Source organism: Sander vitreus, chromosome 1 (assembly GCF_031162955.1).
Source record: "Sander vitreus isolate 19-12246 chromosome 1, sanVit1, whole genome shotgun sequence".
NCBI lineage: Eukaryota > Metazoa > Chordata > Actinopteri > Perciformes > Percidae > Sander > Sander vitreus.
Genome location: NC_135855.1, coordinates 15,916,422 through 15,936,285, shown reverse-complemented (window position 1 = coordinate 15,936,285; position 19,864 = coordinate 15,916,422). Strand labels below are relative to the sequence as shown.

At 40.1% G+C, this 19,864-nt stretch overlaps 1 protein-coding gene across 3 annotated transcripts; it reads right to left on the bottom strand.

The window, feature by feature from the left end:
• Nucleotides 1-1,891: 1,891 nt before the first annotated feature.
• Nucleotides 1,892-19,821, bottom strand: LOC144513698 (phosphorylase b kinase regulatory subunit alpha, liver isoform). 3 transcript variants are annotated; one of them, XM_078244903.1, is made up of 33 exons: nucleotides 19,731-19,821; nucleotides 19,454-19,584; nucleotides 19,162-19,258; nucleotides 17,701-17,859; nucleotides 16,739-16,786; nucleotides 15,565-15,733; nucleotides 15,159-15,241; nucleotides 14,699-14,779; nucleotides 14,412-14,510; nucleotides 14,174-14,320; nucleotides 13,995-14,048; nucleotides 13,622-13,744; nucleotides 13,409-13,504; nucleotides 12,248-12,355; nucleotides 12,067-12,145; nucleotides 11,608-11,742; nucleotides 11,407-11,516; nucleotides 11,131-11,275; nucleotides 10,757-10,835; nucleotides 10,490-10,638; nucleotides 10,213-10,383; nucleotides 9,438-9,550; nucleotides 9,218-9,354; nucleotides 8,928-9,090; nucleotides 8,193-8,272; nucleotides 8,013-8,091; nucleotides 7,795-7,924; nucleotides 7,607-7,708; nucleotides 6,711-6,829; nucleotides 5,331-5,384; nucleotides 3,490-3,723; nucleotides 3,217-3,417; nucleotides 1,892-3,119 (listed from the first exon to the last, which is right to left on the bottom strand). In XM_078244903.1, exons 3-33 carry the CDS (start codon nucleotides 19,237-19,239, stop codon nucleotides 2,946-2,948), a joined length of 3,699 nt encoding a protein of 1,232 aa, XP_078101029.1. In that variant the 5' UTR covers nucleotides 19,240-19,258; nucleotides 19,454-19,584; nucleotides 19,731-19,821; the 3' UTR covers nucleotides 1,892-2,945. The 3 variants fall into 3 exon arrangements, with proteins under 3 accessions (XP_078101029.1, XP_078101099.1, XP_078101167.1); XM_078244973.1 differs by having other exon boundaries at nucleotides 19,461-19,584; XM_078245041.1 differs by lacking the exons at nucleotides 19,454-19,584; nucleotides 19,731-19,821 and adding an exon at nucleotides 19,351-19,447.
• Nucleotides 19,822-19,864: the final 43 nt, after the last annotated feature.

The window sequence follows — 19,864 nt, the reverse complement described above, 5'->3', positions numbered from 1 at the left end:
TGCTGCACTCAGACAATAAAGTGAACATGTGCAATACTGCATGTATGATGGAAGAGAGTTAGCACATGCAGCGGTCGGACAAGAGCCCAGACAGCAGCACTTTAAAATCAACGAATGGAATAAGTGTTTCAAGTTTTAGGGTTTTTTGTAATTCATTCCAGTCATTGGCAGCTGAAAACTGGAAAGAATGGCGGCCAAAGGAGGTGTGGGCTTTTGGGGTGACTAAAGAGATATATCTGTTTGACCGCAGGCTTCGGGTAGGTAGAGCTATAGTAATCAGTAAGCTTTGGTACAGCAGGGCTTTGCCTAGCAAGGTCTTATAAATTAGTTGGTACCAGTGAGTTAAGCGCCGAATATGCAACTAGTGCGAGCTGACTAATGCGTAGAGTTTGCAATGGTGAGTATCATATGGGGCTCTGGTGACAAAAGGTATGGTACTGTGGTACACCACATCCATTTTTTCAGGAGAAAGTTGGGGCATTTTTATAAATGATGTCACTAAAGTCTAGAATTGGTACGATAGTCATTTTCACCATGACAAGTTTGGCAACATGAGTGAAAAAGAAAGCCAATTCTAGACCAAATTTTTGATTGGAGGTGGTTTATGTGGGTCTGAAATGAGAGGGAACTATCTAACCAGACACCTAAATATTTATAAGTGGCCACGTAGTATAATTCCAACCCATTTAGTGTAGTGATGCTGGTCAGACAAACTGGTGTTGGCAGCGATCGATTGAAAAGCATGCACTTATTTTTACTGGAGTTTAAAAGTAGCTGAAGATTTCGGAAAGAGTGCTGAATGGCATTAAAGCTCTCCTGGAGTTTAGATAGTACAGTATCCAATGAAGGGCCAGATGTGTACAGTATAATGTCGCCAGCATAGAGTTGTCACTCGCAGCAAGAGCAACATCATTCATACACAGTATATAGAGAAGAGAGTTGGCCCGAGAATCGAACCCTGTGGCAATCCCATGGAGAGAGCCGTAGGTCCAGACAGCAGACCCTCTGATTTAACACACTGGACCCTATCAAGGAAGTAGTTAGTGAACCAGGTGAGGCAGTCGTGAGAGAAACCAAGGCTATTGAGTCTGCCAATAAGAATACAATGGTTAACAGAGTCAAAAGCCTTGGACAGATCAATGCAAACGGCTGCACAGTAATGCTTTTTATCAATAGCGGCTATAATGTCATTTAAAACCTTGAGTGTGGCATATATGTGGAGGCCAAACAAATTTGAATGAAGTCCAACCAGCAACAGCTAGAACTCTGATTGGCTAGCTGTTGTGCGTTGGCAGGAATCTGGCAGAAATTAAACAGGAAATAGATAAATGATAGGTTACCATCGTTAGTCAAATGATTTTATTATTGCATTAACATACATTTTTAAATGGAAATTAGGGTAACTGCATTGTTAAAAAAACTGAACAGGTCTTTAAATGTTAAATCGGAGACATAAATAATGTATTACAATAGTAAAAATAATTAAATAGGCCAACATATATTTTAATTATCTCTATTTTAGTTTTAAATAAATGCAAATATTTCAGGGTTTGGGTTAGCATTAAAGAGGGTTAAAATATATCAACATTTTACTGCTTCCTGCCATTTTGCTTTCAAAATCAAGTACTGGGATGAAAGTTATTTAAAACTTTTTTTCCTTTCTGTACTTCTCAGACTTACAAAAACTCTATTCAACATACTCTTGACCTCTCTAGTACTTTACCAATATCTTGCTGCACTGCCATTTCATTCTTTACGTATACATCATGCATATACTGTATATATAGTACCAGTCAAAGGTTTTGACACACTTTCCCATTCACTTGAATAAGAAAGTGTGTCCAAACTTTTGACTGGTACTGTATGCATCCTGTATATATGCATGTATGTATGTATGTATGTGTGTGTGTGTGTGTGTGTGTGTGTGTGTGTGTGTGTGTGTGTGTGTGTGTGTGTGTGTGTGTATATATGTATATACTAAGTACCGGTATTAAAACAGACTTTTACCCCAACATACAGGGGAAAAAACCTGTACATAAATGAACAAACCGTCAATATGTTGAGGTATATGCAAAATGACTCACTATGTCCATAGCAAAACCTTAGTGTGACATTCATATGTGGACAGATGGATTATTTTCCATTAATTTTATAAAACACGCAACACATACACAAAGACAAAAGGACTACAACTAATACAAATTACAAGTTTCAGTATCATCAACACTGAATTATAAAGAGCCTGGAAGCTACCAAAGGGATTAAAAAAATCATATGTACAAATTAATCAGCTCTGGGGGAGAATAAGTAATTTGAAGGAAGAAATTGATTTTATGATTTATATTGTATTATTTTTGGGCGTATTTAAGCTCAGCCATTACAATCGAATAATAAGTTATTATATTACTAAATATAGATAAAACAAAAAAAAGTAATAGAGGCAGAAAATAAAAATACACTTATTGGTTTAAGGGAAATAATCATTTGTGTGCACAAATGATCAAACTGTTTACCCTAGTAACTGCAGAGCGCTGTAAAATTATACCATATGACACATTTAATTACAAGACAGTTAACTGTTTATACAGTATATTCTCACACACACAACACCAAGAGCACAAGAGCACAGAGCTGTGCAAATTTCAATTTACATATATGCACGTTTGTTAGTAAGTCCTGTCAACACACATTTGAGCAGCATGTTTAAGTAATAAATAAGTTCACAGTCCAGACTTGACAAAAAAAAAAAATTCTTGTCAAAGTTTGAAATCAGCTGCCAAGCTATGATGTTACATCAGTGTATGAGAGCTACAGAGTTGAAGACTGAATACTCACAAGCACCACATGGACTGTATCAGCTGAAAATAAGAAGCTTTGCTGCCTTTAACTGGATGATCCTTTACTTATAATAAAACATGTCTCTTCACGTGTTCAGTTTTACTGTTTCACTGCATCAGGCAGCTGGAGCTTGGCAGGAAGTCTTGGACATAAGTGATCGTTGCCTTGGACAGGTAGGTCATAGTGCCATAGCTGCCACTGGGGGCGCTATCGTAGAAAAAGTTGCAGATTCCAGTCGCTGGGTCCTTCTCAAGGAAGTAATCACTGGCACTGTGGGATTTCTGGGGATGCAGAGGTAAAACAGAGTGAACCCACATATACCCACAAACACATCATTTCAAACTGAAATGTATCTCTTGCAATCAGCTATCTCAGTACCTGGTCACTGATGAACAGGTCATTGGCCAGATGCAGGATGCGGTCCACGTGTATAATACTACCAATGCTGTCCACATCCACGTCAGCTACCAGGCCAAGAACCATCACAGTCTCCACTAGTAGCTGCCGGTACTCTGGTTGAGGGACATGGTTTAGGACAGACTCCACCTGCACCGCAAACTTGATCTCTCCCTCTGTCATCTAAACAGAAAACACAGAATTAAACACACACACAGAAAGTCCTAAATCCAGCTTTGGTCTGCGAGATGCTACCTCTCTTGTAGTAGACGAGGGCAACACATATCCATCGATGGATAGGCCATGGCACTTCTGCAGGATTTTCCAGACCTTCTGGTAGAAACCAACTGGTACTCTGTTGATAGCTCCATCCAGCCTACGTCGCCTCAGCCACTGGCCTTGCCTCTCCTCCCAGTGCAGCTGTCCATCTCCTGGACCGGGGCCCACAGGGGACAGGATCCCACTGGGGGTGGAGGGGCTGCTGCAGCGCTGCGGTGAGAGAACAGGAAGATACTGTTAGAACATATTAAATGGACCACCTTACTGATTTTCAACCTTATCTCAATGTTCATGAAATGTATTTCTTGTATACGCCGTTACACTTGTCAGTAGTGTCTGTACCACACAGACCTTTCACCACACCGTGAGCATGATCAATTATATATGTAGTTTTTCCCATACTCCATGCTAGCACTTATTTACATATAATTACTACTACCAGTGACACATCTAGATGTTTGTTTAAGAGGGTTTCACTTCCAATTGAAGACATGGGTGATGATGGCGCAGAGGATGTGACACATGGCTTTGGTGTGGGAGATCTGGGTTCAATTCCCACTGCGGTACGTCAACCAATGTGTCCTTGAGCAAGACACTTAACCCATAGTTCCAGGGCGTGCGGCCTCTGACATATATAGTAATTGTAAGTCACTTTGGATAAAAGTATCAGCTAAATGACGTGTAATGTAAAAGACACCAAGCTCTTGTTCCTATGGAGTTCTAATGCACTGTTGTTAGTCACTTTGGCCAAATTAATTTAATGTAAAATATAATGCAGATATCCTGGTTTTGAAGCTTAAAAGAGATTTAGCATTTCCGGACTCACAATACACAGATAAAAGAAAATCTAAATTGATGCAGCAGAACCAGAGATATCTTACTCTTTTATTCCACACATTCTTTGTCTGTGTCAAAACCTGGCACCTACATTACCCACAATGCAAAATTGTGTCTGAGATTAGGATGTGTTATGCTAGTAGCGGATAATGTAGCCTTGAGCTGTTAGCAAGTCAAAATAGAGAATAGAGATGAGGAGCAGGCTACAGAGGTCTGGTCAACTCACTTATTTCTATCTCCACACCAACAGACTTGTAGTCTTCAACCCCAACCGACGCTGACTCAAGTGACATCACTTGGGGACATTTATCAGATTTCCCTCCCTCTGGAGCCACAAAAGGCTTTATACAACTTTTTTTGACATATGCAGTTGTACTCCTCAAGACCTCTAAAAAGTCAGTGGAGCTCCCCTTTAAGAGAATGATTTGTAGTCATAAGTCTGAAATGAATCAGTCCTCCTACTACTCAGCCCGACAGCATCATCAGGTTTATGATTACTGGAGAGCCTTTTTAAAAGACACAGTGTACTGACAGTTGTAATAGCATATACAGGTTTATCATACCATAACAAATACATCTAAAGAAGTATGAAATATTTACTGTAGTAGTCGTCTCTCTCTCTCTCTCTCTCTCTCTCTCTCTCTCTCTCTCTCACACACACACACACACACACACACACACACACACACACACACACACAATTATACATTTAGCAGTTATCTAAAGTTACACAGTCCATGCAATCATTCATGCATATTGATATCATGCTCTATCACACTTGGCAAAATACTTCAGCAGACATATGAAAGGGCAAGGCTGGTGAAATTGTATGTTTCAGTGTTATCAATAATTACTCTAAATAAACAAAAAACAATGCCAGCCTTATCCTTAAATGCAGAAAGACACGTGGAATCATGGAAAATGCTTTTAGGATGAGTTTGCGCAAGTTAATCGGAAGCAGATGAGGTGAAATGGTTTACCGTGGAGCGAGGAGAAGTGGCACTGCTACTCAAGGAAAGACCGCCGCTGAAGATCTACACATGGATATGGATGACAGAGAAGACAGAGAACAGTTTGAGGTGATCACAATGATACTGCAGCCACATGGAGCACAATGTTACTGGAGATGTTTGATCCGTAGAGTCAAAGGTCAAATTTACCTTGTTCAACTAGTGAGAGAAATTCACAAAATGACTTTTCTGCATGACCGAACACAAGAAAGAATGTTTGACAAACAATTGATGCCACTCCATGATGAAATGCTATCACAAAATGAGTGATAAGGGTGGGCTACCTAAAAGCAGCTTAATCAAGGTCTAGATTGGTTCAGGAGAAGAATTTGTAGAAAAGTTATTAAAAATGTCAAACTCTTCTACAAAAACCACCTTCTTGACAAAGACAATTACCATACTGTGTGTTAAGAGTAGCAAAGCATGTTCTCCTACTGATAAGTGATGAAGTGAGAGTCGTTCTAGATATGGAGGGCGCTGTAGCTCACACAATGTTAGGAGCCAGTGAGTGGTGGTTTATGAGCAGGATTTAGCCAGCGGTTTGGTTGTCTGGGCCAGTGGTTCCCAACCTTTTTTCCTTGGCGCCCCCCCTACTTATGTCTAAGAAAAGCTGAGCCCCCCCTCCGAAACCGAAGTTGAGGTAACTCTCGAGATAGAGCCTTACTTTCTTTTTTGATACAGAGGAGTTATCAGCACTTTTACGTTTCTCCGCCATGTTTCATTCATAAAATAGTGATGCCGTGGCGGCAGCTAGCAGCTAGGTCAGCTAGCAGCTAGGTCAGCTAGCAGCTGACCTGATGACAGCAAGGGTCCCAGATTAAGAGGTCCCGGAGGTTTGACCTACTAAGTAGCCTGCCTACAATTTTAAGCGAGAACAAAAATATATAGTTTTTATACTGACTTTTGTATACATTATATATTCTAGTGTATTATCATAATTTGTTTAACATGTGCAAATATTTTTTTTTTTTACCTCAACCTCAAACCAGATAAAGACTTGCGCACCCCCTGTGATCTTTGCCGCCCCCCTGAGGGGTACCCGGACCCCAGGTTGGGAATCACTGGTCTAGGCTGACGTTAGAAACATGCTCAATATTATTAAACCCAACCCACAGTGAGAGGCCGAGAGTCATCCAGCTGCAACCAAAAGCAAGAACACTGTTAGTCCAGACAGACAGACAGACAGACAGATAGACAGACAGACAGATAGATAGATAGATAGACAGATGGATTGATAGACAGATAGATAGATAGATAGATAGATAGATAGATAGATAGATAGATAGATAGATAGATAGATAGATAGATAGATAGATACACCCTGATTATTATCCTATTTGTGCGTCCCACCTGTTTTATCTCACTCTTCAGCTTGTGTATTCCTGTGCGTTCAGTCTTGGTGGCCCCAGTGTGGCCGAGTTCATGGATGGAGATGGCAGGACTAGTGGCTGTTGACTGGATTGGGCGCACTGATGAATAGAGACAAGAAACAAACAAAAAAAGCCATTGAACACTTATTTTATAGCATGGTTCCCCTGAAATGCTGCCAACATCTGAATCTGCCATGCACTGTGAGGTGCTTTGAGCTAAATGCTCAAACCTATCTGCTAACATGTTCACAAAGACAATGCTAGCATTTTGATGTTTAGCAGGTATAATGTTTACCATGTTCACCATCTTAGTTTAGCAATTGCTAACATTTGCATGTTTGCACTAAACATGGAATGTCACTGGTTTTGCAGGTATTTGGTCAAAAACCAAAGTATTGGACAAAGTGTATTTATGACCTGTTGGTGGTGCTAGAGGAAAAGTCCAGTGATCAGCAGAGTCATTAGAATACATTGTCTGGGGATCATGGATATATGTACCCAATGTCATGGCAATCCATCTAATATAGTTGTCAAGATATTTCAGTCTGGACCAAAGTGGTGGATCGACCAACAGACCAGCATGCTGCTAGCATTGCTAAAAACATTAGGTTAACTTAACAACAGCTACTGCAGCTACAGTGCTGACTAAAAATTCATTGATTCCTAGTCCATCAAAGTACCCGATTGCTTTCCTACTGTTACAATTATCTCTCAGCTCTACTTGATTTTCACCCAGTCTGACTTTTACACAGCCTAATTTCTTCTCTTAAATGTCTCACCTAAAGCTAACGCTGCAAAACACTCCTATAAATGAACCCTCACACATACAGTATACTGTAAGGACAAAAAGAAACAGAGAAAAAGGGAAACACTCACTGCTCCTCTCAACCCCAAACTCTTTGCCACTGAGGATGTGATGCAGCAGTTTTTTCATGCCAAAAGGACTCAGGCTCATCAAACTCTCAGATGCCTCCTCCCCTACAAAGATAATACACAGCTTTTACTGTTCTCCTGTGCAGGGTAGTTTATGTATGTACACAGTGTTTGGTGCTTGGTTTTCCTACCAGAGCAGTGCAGACTGCGAGCCAGCTCAGTGGCCATCACTTGCATGATGAGTCCTATCCTGAGCCGGAGCATGTCCCCAAAGAGAGCAGGCTGGGAGCGCATGTACATGGCTAGATAGACCATGATTTCCTGTGTGACAAACACACACCGTTCACAGCTGTAAGGTTATTAGTGTCTGAAAAAGGTCCTGCTGCAGTCCAGAAGGTTAAAGAGTTACCTGCGTGAGTACAGCTACACTGATGTCCTGACCACTAGCTTCATAGATGACAGTGTTCAACTCCTCAGGAGGAAGTGGACTGAGAGGAAAGGGAGGAGGGAAAAGTTGGTTTATTATGTGATAATTCATTCAATAAACCCTGAACGTGAGCACAAAATCTCCTAAGCCACACCAGCTTACACTGTGATGACCCTTTCCCTGGGCTCAGGAGGTAGACCTACAGTCAGCTGCTTGTTATGGGAAATAAGATCTGTGCAGGCCTGATGAGTAGACAAATACAGAGTTAATTATTATGAAAGTATTAAATGATCCATTATTTATTCTGTAGAGACTCTTTTTGCACAAGTTATACACAGGATATTCAGCAAAGTGTTGCTCAGAGACACTTTGTCATGGCTTAGTATTGAAGTCAATCTTCGTTCTTTTCACTTTAGAAACATCTATTTTGTACATTTTAAATGTATTTTCACAATTATTATTATTATTATTATTTTATTTATGGTTCTTTTTTATGTTCGCTTACTTACTATGTTTATTGTTATGCACCAAAATACTAAGGCAAATTCCTTGATTGTAAAAACCTACTTGGCAATAAACCTGATTCTGAGTCTGATGTTATGATGCAGTTTTTCTTATAGCCAATAGATGGAGGTATAGCCTTTTCTTTATTTTGATACATAAACAAGAGTTTTTTTTCCCAATGATTGATCCAGATGGAGGATGCCAAGAACATGGTTTGATAATGACTTAACTGTGAATTGTATATGTTTGTTAATTTATATTTGGGACCTTGATGTTTGAGCCTAGTAACCAAGATCTGACCCAAGACTTTAGTAGAAAGGTTTTCCACAGGTCAGTTTTGTATCAGGCCTAAAATGTTAGGGTTATTTAGGGCCTAAATGACTTCTCACTGACCTCAGCGAGGACCTCAACTCTCTTGCGTAGTATCCCAGAGATGTATCTGATGAGTCCCCACTCTTTGCAGGCTCCAGCTTGTACATACAGCTCCTCCAGCAGGGAACGCACGCTGACTCCGCCCTGCCCAGGAACTGACAACTCCACCAGCCAATCAGCCCCTCTGGTCATCGGAAAACAACACAGGACGTGTCATTACAAAAAAACAAATAAACAAAGACATTGTCTACTTATTAGTGTGCCAGAGCTGACAATAATATCTGTGTGTGTAGCTGCCTCTATGTCCGTACTTCATCACGTAAAGGATGTAGAGTATGTCAGCCTGGTCTTGCAGGGTCGGACACTCTTTCAGCTGCCTCACCAACGCTGCAAAATCTGTGTTGCCCTGGGAGTCTCGAGGCAGGTGCAAGTCAGCAACACTGTGAGACTTGCGAGGGATGTCAGCGTAAGACAAATACACTTCAGAGCAATACTGAAGTCACAAGAAAAGCAAGGTTCTGCTGTGCATACCTTGTGCTGCTTTACATGTGGGCCATGCTGAGAATGAGGAGAAACTTCAAGTAAGTTGAGACCTTTGCGGCGTTTGTTCCTAACAGGAGTCACAGGTAGATACATGGAAGACTCTGAAATACACAAATTAAAACAAAGTATTCCAAAGTGAAACAGGAGAATACATGAGACGCTGCCAATTCATTTTATTTTCTGTTGTTCTTAGTTTAAAATGATTTGTATTGTACCTTTTTACCCCACTAAGAGATTTCCTACATTTCCCAGTTAACAACCCCAACACAATGGACTTTTACTTTTATGCTTTCAGCATTAGATTCGATTTAGAGTTGGAAGGAGTGAAAGAACAAGTTGAGGAAGAGGTTTCACATTTGAGGGAAAAATGGAATTGTGCCCCTACAACAGCATGTCTTGTGGCTGCATAGAATTATGGGCTATCACGGATATTGTCAATCAATATTATTATATACATTTTAGCCATGTTAACAAGGGTCTACATAACAGTAGTATATTTAGTCTAGTATGTCTTTGTTGTAGCTATCTATAGGTTGCAGAACAAAACTCAGACTTTTTTCTTTCTTTCCAATTGATCTGTGTTTCCCCTTACCATAACCCAAACTCAGCCACAGCTCTAAGCCAAATGAGTAATTTCTGCAACGCCTAACTATATCTTAACGTCAATCTAAATTAAGCCCCAACGATGGACAGCAGCATAACACGAAACACAATTCAAGAGGAAACTGACTTTGACTTAATCAGTACATTCCTAATAACTCACTGGGCATGTTCAGGCCCTGAACCTGGGCCATAAAAGACAGGATGTCTCTGGTGCTGTGTTCCGCACTGAAGACGTGGTGCTGCCCACTCTGAATGGGAGGAAGATGGGACTTGGTATTGGTGCTGTGGAGGAGCTGTGTGAGGTACTGGTCAAACATGTCTTTAGAGCTCTCTGGAGATAAAAAAAAAAAAAAAAAAACCCAAACAACAACATACAATTGTTTATTTACATTGACAAATATGACTGAAAGGAGCACACACACTTCATCATAAAATACCTGAGGGCCTACAGTTGTAATATTCCTCTCCATATTCATCATTATCCTCTTCATCCTCGAGTAAGCTGTCATCCTTCTCTTCATCCAGGAAGCTGAGGTCAGTGTGAAAGGAAGTGGTCTGGACACTGGATAGGTCTGACATCTGCACCCTGTAGTAACATCCAAACAAAATACCCACACATGCGTAAGAAGTAACATATACTGTCATGTTTCAGACATCTCAACACACTATTAGTATGACGTCCTATGTTGCCGATGGAAACAGACCTCGCTCCAGCAAAATAGCCATCCTGTAGTTTTCGGAGGGTTGCTAGGATACACGAATCAATCCCATCTCCATCTTCAACTGAATATAAAAAGTAGATAAATGCTGTGAAGCGCAGTGAACTAATCTAACAAAATAGCAATATGTATATATTACAGTATCTACATTCAAGATCACAGCTACATGAGTAAAGTAAGTAAAGTATTACAGTATATGTAGTTGTGTCACTTGAACGCATTCATTGTTCCATCTTTGTCATGTCTAAATTATTCCTCTATCATGTTTTGGATGAGAATTCTGCCAGCTGCTGGAATTCCATTAACACTGAAAACAAAATATGTGAGACTGATTTGCTTTGGGTTAAGAGCCTTATTACCCAGCATGCTGTGGGTGATGGGGAAAGTGAGTGTGGGCTGTCCTGTCATCCTCCAGCAAGAGGAGAGATAGGCCAGCTCTGTTCGTAACATCTCCACGATCATCTGGTTGTCCAGTGCCAGGTAGAAATGGTGCTGATCCAGAAACTGGAGCGCAGAAAAGAGAGAAATAGACAGAAAGAAACCAAAGTATTAATCAGTAGTATTTATTACTACGGCCTTCTACCTAGCTTCTTCACTGTGATTATGAACATCACAACATCTCTAGCTAGTTTTACCTGGGGGGTGAATATATAAGAGCGATTTCTGATCTCGTAGAATTTGGATGTTCCCAAAACTCCAATGTGTCTGTAGGGCCTCCCGCTCAAATTTAGTTTCTTGCAGTTCCCTGTGGCAATGACACAATATGGTGCTCTTAGACACACACACACACACACACGCACACACACTAAGGAAAAGAGTGCTTGATGCTTGTTTACCCAGTCTGACATAAACATGGCTCAGGATGCGAGCAGGCATGACCCTGATAGGCAGAACTTCTGACATCGTCTGGACCTTGATCCCGTGATCACTTAACAACTGCTGGATGTCCTCCGATTCTGCTAGAACACAAACTGACACGCACATATAAAAATAAATACATCATATTCCGCCTTCTATAAGGAAATCTCTATATAAACCAATGCTCACATCAGAACATCGGAAATAAGTCTTGGACATTCATGACTTTTTTGTGTGTGAGTCTTCCTTCTTCTTTGCCCCACAAGTCATAAAGATCTATGAAAACTAAACTTCCCTTTAATCCATGCAACAGATTTGTTTCAGAGGAGTGGATTTCTTCTTCTTTCTTACCTTACATTTCTTCTGGGATTCAACCCATTTTTTTTTATTCAACTTCTGGGCAGATTTTCCCCTCAAACTAATGATCGATCACCAACCTTGTACCACAACATCTGGCTTGAAGTTTGTCGAGAATCTCCTGTTGAGAGGATCTATCTCTCCTGGTGCTAAAAAACCCTTAAAACAGAAATAAGAAGAGACAGAGAGGGAAAATTATTACAGAGGTAAACAATGGCAATGGCTAACTTTAGAGGTGGTTTTCAAGGGCCCTGTGAATACCTCAGCCAGAAGACAACTCAAGATGTAGAGCGACTGTCCCCACATGTGTGGCAGCTGCCCCATGGCCACTCTGTCCACTGAGTGAGGATTCCTGTACTCCTCCTCCACCTGTTAGAGGCAAAATATGATATACAGGAACAGCACTTCAGACGCAATTTACTCTGATGTTCCCTGACACTATTGTATTGGCATTTGCACATTACACGCATATCTGTAGTGATGACAGCATTTGGAGTATTCAACAGGTAAATAGGACAGAGGAGAGCTGACAGGCTTACCCTTCCAATACCATAGCATCTATAGTACTGGTAATATGTACAAAATAATTCTTGAACAGACCTAAAACAGATAGATGAAATAGACCAGAAAATAGACTAAAGATAGATGAAAAAAGACCAGATACATGAGACTAGATATTGAAAAATAAGCCATGCTAGCACTGTGAGGCTGTACTTTGAGCTAGATGCTAACGTCAGAATGCTAACATGGTCACAATAACAATGCTAGTATGCTACCATTTTCATCTTACTTTCACGTTAGCATGCTAACACTTGCTAACTAGCTCTAAACATAAAGTACAACTGAAGCTGATGGGAATGCCATTAGTTTTGCAGGTATTTAGTCATAAAACGAATAATTGACTAATTGAAATTTTGACCTGATAATGCCGGGGGCATGCTGTTAGCATGGCTAAAAACAGAAATACTAATTTCATCTACAGCAGGTTCAGTATTAAAGGACTCCACATATTCACAGTAGAGTTGTAACATAATCTGCTTTTTGACTAATAACTAATATTCTTGTTTTTAAAAATTATTTTTGGGCATTTATTTGAGAGGAAAGTTGAAGAAGTTGAAGACTTGACCCTGGGCCGCTGCGGTAAGGACTGAGCCCTAGTACATGGAGCACACGCTCAACCAGGTGAGCTATCCAGGAGCCACCTTGTTAAGCTTTTTTTGACCCTAACAAAAAAGATTACAATACAACTGAATATCTTTAAGCTCCTCCATGAAAAACTAACATTTTGAAAGGACCAGTGGTGTCATCTTTATGAAACACTTAATCTTATATCTTTCTTTGTAGGTTTTGTCAGACGTTGCAAATACAATGTGACTAGAATAAAGGTGCATCTGTTATATTTGGCCTATGGAAGTGGGATACCTTGTCAGGAGGTACAGCATAAAGTTCAGGCAACAGTTTGATGCCGTTCTTCCCTCTGATCAAAACGCCTTCCAGTGCCTCACGGTACTCCTGTACCTGTGCAATGAACACAGTCATTTGTTCATTATTACATCTGCAGCAGAAGTCATTCAGAGTGGCTCCATGACTGTGTGAATACAGTAGAAACTGGACTAGTGAGTTTGGCTTTATTACCTGCACTTGATCTCCAGCAAAGATACCGTCAAGGATGAGATAAGTCCAGAACACCGGCCACTCACATTCGATATTCTCAAACAACTTGAGCTCTGCAGGATCGTAGTGCAGCCGAGATGGGTCCTAGTGAGAAAAACAGCCAGGGACTACAGTAGAACCTTAGAGCTCAAATTATACAATACACAATTATCTTACAACAGGAAAGCAATCATAGTGAACCCTACGACATCCACTCAAAAGGTGCACTTCTTCTCTCATTTCTTAAGGTGCTGAGTGTTTATCTGTAAGACAAACACTTATTCTGTCCCCGCTGAATGATTTCTATACATTATAAATCCCAGCATTTCCATTTTCAATATGCAGAATATCTTACCTCTTTTGGACAACAATATCCATCCCTGATGAAGCGGCAGCAGCCATAGCGACCCTGAAATTACACCAAAGAGTGGAAATGTTAGCATGATAACTGCCTTATACAAGAAGAAAGAAGTACAGGGGAAAATACTGAATTGTGTAGCGTTTCTGTGCAGAGTGTGTTTTGTCTTGCTGTACCTGCAGTTTTGTTATGATTTCTGACTTAGTAATGGCCACCAGCTCAGCATCCTCTACAGCAAAAGCAGGGAAGGAAATGACAGACAGAAGACCGGCGTCTATCTCCTTTGAAGTTGAAGCTCTTGGCAGCATGGAGCACAGGATGGACTGAGGGAAAGGGAAAACACACAAACATACTCAGCAGAAGAAAGATGAGCAGAGATGATGCTGAGATGGCTGGAGGCAAAGCCAACAGTACCTGACAATGTTCCACTTCATCAGGCAAAACATGGATGACTGACTTTGGCCCTCCATGGGCACCAAAAAGATCCAGCTCATCTATGGCCTCCAGAGCTGCCTGCAAACCCCCCAAACACACACACACACACACACACACACACACACACACACACACAAAACACATACACACACAGACACACAAATACACATTTTATACAACACTCTTCTCTTGGTCTATATGTGTAGTATATTATAAATAATAATAATAATAATAATAAATAATATATTAACAATAATAACCTGTACCTTAGCAATTCCTACAGAGCTGCCATTGAGCTCGGGGATGCCTTGATTGGTCTTGTCACCTCGTTCCCACATCCCATAATCCTACAGAGGAATAAAAGGTAATGCACTGTGGTCGGGGTGTGACTCCGAAGAAGAAGATTCAATGCAGCAGCATGAAAGATATTGTCTTTTTTGTATTCCACACATTCTTCTACCTTGTCAAAACCTAGCGCCTACATTACCCAGAATTCAACCACCGACAGCACAGTCGGAGATTCAGGTTTGTTATTCTAGTAGCTGGTAATGCCCAAGACTTATAAACAGACTCTGATGCGTAAAATTCCCCTTTCGCTTTTACTCTGATTTTATCAGTTTAGTTTATTTCATCATAGTGTATTTTCAGTCACCTCCACTGTGTGTCAGCCTCTACATCTTCCTTTCTAGAAACCAAACCTCCTAAACCTCTGAAAATGTTACTCACCGCCACTTTGTAGGCAGCCTCTATGTAGAAGACCAAGTTTTGGATGAAGACCACCTCATCCAGGTTTGAGATGATGCGAAGACCTGCGTGATAATGTGGTACACTCAGTGACCAACTCATGGTTAGGTACTTTATTTGTCCCTCTCGAGGACCTGCAGTGCTTGCCAGAAGGGAAGCTGGCCAAGCAGCGTGCATTGCCTTTTGCTACAGTGTGTTTTTTGATACTATGCCAGCATCGGAAATGCGTTAATCCATACCTCCTGTATGTGTGACATCTTTAAACCAAAGATCATCTTAGGAAATAGAAAACAGGTAAAAACTAATAAATAAACTAAAACAGTTTACTGAGAGAACACAGAACACAAAAAGCAACATATGTAAACACCACTCTGCATCACAACTGTACCTGAGGCTGTCATCTGTGCCAGCATCAGCAGGTAAATGGAGGTGGCATCCACCTGGAGATGGCCCCACTGGTCGTCCCCGACCACCGTGGCACAGGTTGGAGTATCATATTTGGCATGCAAGCAATCCTTTGTACTCTGGGTCTGTTTGAACTTCTCCACCTTGGCCACCTGAAGGAACATGAACATATGCATACACACACACACACACACACACACACACACACACACACACACACACACACACACACACACACACACACACACACACACACACACACACACACACACACACACACATCAGGGGTGTTTGTCTGGGCCAGAAGGGACCAAAAAGCTATATGGCAGGATTAGCATGAAAAGTCAGACTCCTAAATGTTTTTTTTTTTTCTTTTTTGTTGAGTATTTTTGGGGGTGTTTTAGCCATTAGAGAGCAGAAAGGAAACCAGAAGAGAGCGATGAAGGGTGACATGCAACTAAAAGGTCCCCAACATACAGATTTCTGCAAAAAATTAAATAGAAACATCATAGTTAGATAAATCCCAATGAGTGTGTGTACATGCATTCTAGAATCCCACTTACGCTCCATATCCTGTTAATGATCATATGCGGGACATGGAAAGGGAATAATCCGGTTATTCATATCCATGTTTACATGATTTGACAAGTATAAAGGTTTCTGATCATTGTCTGCTGTTTTTGACTCCTCAACGTCTCAAGAGTCATTTCTTTAGGTCTACTGATGATGACATGTCAGCAGCAGAGGATGAAGCATTTTAACACTCTGCTATGAATTTGGCATCTTTATCTTATTTCCAGTTATGGAAGATAAGAGTAACCAATTACACTTTTACTGCAGCCAGGCTTTTGCTATCACTTTCACTTCAAAATGTAGCTCACCAACATACTGTCAATTATTAGTTTGTTTATCTTTCTGACTATTCTGCCGACGTCACAGAGTTTGACGTGCTTGCACACATAGTAGCAGACATGTGGTCACAAATCTGTTTACATAAAGCAGTTTGTTTAAATACCACAGTACCCCAGATAACACATTGTGCTTTCTCAGAACCAGAACACGTGCTTTTCGGATTTTCTTCCACGAGGATTTGATGTTTCAATGTGCAAACACAAGTGAACATGTACACATATAATGTAAGCACAGGGGTTTCTTACCTGTCTCATCATGCACTGCAGAAGTCCCTGCATCAGCTTTACCACACTCTGCCAACAAACAACAATATCAGTAAACTGCAAAAGTCAAACAAAAAGCCACTGCAATCCAAATCATTTTCTATTTTTAGAAGAGCTGGAAATCACAAATCACTTTGCTGATTCTAATCCCTTTGTTCAGCTCAGTTAAAAGATTCGTAGTCACTGACTGATGTTGGTCAGAAATTGAACGCGTCACCGTTCAAAGGCACCTCAGTACATGCAACAATAACTGATGGTTAAATGATTGAAATAAGAACTGCAATTAATAATTTCTATTACTGAATAGTATTGTATTAAATGTATTGATCTACTGTTAATCATTAAATCTATCAAATGACTTAATGTTACAAAAGCTAAAAAGTTATGTTTTGAATTAGCTTGCAGCCAAAAATCCAAATTGCCATTTGTAATAATATGATATATACAGTATGAATAAAATGAAAATGTCCAACTTTGTGAAGTTGTAAACAGCAAATGCATTTTTTATTTTGTCTCAATTACTTTAATTGTCTCAATTTCTTACAAGACAGATTCTATTTTAACAAATTAATTATTTCAATCAACGAGCGAATTAATGAACTTTTTTAGCACTGACTTAATTATGTTATTTATTTCTATTTTATTTATGTTAGATCTGTCACAGTTTAGCAAGAATTGTAGTCAATGAATGTTAACATACTTTATATTCCCATTCAGTTTGGTGCTTAAAATATCAATTTGAGATTTAAATATTTTGTTTTGGATTAATGTGATATAATTGTAGTTTAACTGTAGCCTAAATAACTAATCAAATGAGAATGTGATGCGGCACAAACCAAAAGCTTGCTTCTTTAAAATATTTGACCCACCATAACCGGTAGAACAAACAGGCACTGCTGTGAACATTAACCCGCTCTCACTCTCGCTCTCTGTTACAAACACACCTGCTCCAGTTCATAGGCCTTGGCCTTGTCTTCATCGCGGTCTGCGTTCTTGCGGTAGGCCATGCCCAGCCCCCACACAGCCAGGACACTGTACACATTATCTCTCACCCAGGCATCCTTCTTCTGGGCACTGGCAGGCAGAAGTCCTGTCACTGGGTTCTGAAACAAACACACACACAAGAGCTTCATTAACAGTAAGGACAGGGTGGGCATGACAAAGAAAAGCAGCAAATCCTCACATCCGAGAAGCTGAAGCCTGTTTAGCATTTTTGTTCGTAAAATGGATTCAACCGTGTAATCCGTTTTTAAAATAGTTGGCAGTTAATTTTTCTGTTGATTGCGCACAGACAATTATTCCACTAGTAGTTTCAACTCCAAATAATTGAATCTGTGTAACTGTTAACGGTGTGTTATTATTATTTTAAAAATAGCATTGAACATTAATAAAATATAAAGCAGGAGAGGGTGCAAATAAAACATGAGCAAAGTATCAGGCGTCTATCAATGAAAGTAAATGTGGTTTTAAGTTGGGTTAGTGCTTTAATAATGCAGAATTTGATATAGTTTCAGTTCTTGGTTAAAGAACCTGAGACCTGTCCCCTCCTCTGAAACCAAACCTACACCTTGACATGTGCATGCTTTGTAAGGAAAGTTGACACAGTTTTCATCAGCTGTGAACCCTCTGGGTCACACTTTCAAACTTAGACAGCTGTTGACTGTTGAAGTGCTGATAGATAAATGTGCAACATTCATTTGACAGCTTTAGTGACTAGTTACTCTGCACATTACGATTATATACTCTAATATATGAGTATAATATCTCAATGCAATTAACAAATAAAAGATGTTGTATTATTATAGATTACCCATTGGTATGTAAAGTAGTTCAAATAAGCCCAACCTTTACCAGCTGCTACATTAGAATGATGCTTACATGGTAATGCATCGATAACTACAACCAATAATTTCTATAATGGGCCATGCTGCATAATAGGTACTTTTGAGACTTTAAGTATGTTTAGATGCAAATAGGCTACATTTTAGGGCTGCTCGATTATGGAAAAAATTATAATCACGATTATTTCGGTCAATATTGAAATCACGATAATTTAACACGATCACTCGTTGACTTCTGGAAAGATGTTGCAATTATTGAACTTAAAAAATACATACAACTGTGAAATTTGCCTTAATACTTTTCCTATTTAAACTTTATTTTTTCATTCAGAACACAAGAGAAAATAAGAGCAAAGCAAAACGTAATAAGATAAATATTTTTTTTTCGATTATTCTGTTTATGTGATCATTGGAATCGAAATCATAATCACGATTAAATGTCGATTAATTGCACAGCCCTGCTACATTTACGTAAATAAAAGCGGGACTTTTACTTGCAGCTGAATATTTCTACAGTGTGGTATTGCGTCTCTCCTGTATCTGCCTATGTATGTCTGGACTCACCTGGTGGCACAGGATAGTCTCTTGGACCAGCCTGGCATAGGCATCCAGCCTCACTCCTGAGTTACTGCGGCTCCTCATCCTCACTGATCAATCATCACTGCGCAAAAAACACAACAAGTTATGTCTTGTGACAAGTGACTTAGAACCTTCATTTAACCAGGAAGTACCTTGAGATTAAAATATCTTTACCGAGGGAGACCTGGCCAAGACGGAACAAAACTAAAGGCTTCGTGTGTAAAATGAATTCATGAGAAATATACAATTACTAGAGGTGCTTAATCACTGAATTTACCACGCACTGATCCATCCGTCCAGTTCCTGCAGCGCGGGTTTGATCTGACAGCTTCACCGCTCTGATGAGGCTGCTGCTCGGCTACAGCTTGCTAGCCGTGACGACACAGATTTAACGTTACACTCACACGTCTGTATTCACACACACACACACACACACACACACACACACACACATACACACAACCTTGTGTCAAACAGCTGGATGTGTAGAGTCAGGCGTTAAAGGTGACAATACGTGAGAATTCACAGAAAGAGAAAGCGTGCAGAGTACGTACGTGAGCAAACTGTACATCCATTCTGAAAAGAAGAAAAAAACATGATGTACTTGTTGTTTGAGTGTTTGACGTCAGGGGGCGCCACATACACTTCTTCCCTTTTTATGTTTCAGGGCACACAACAACGACAACCC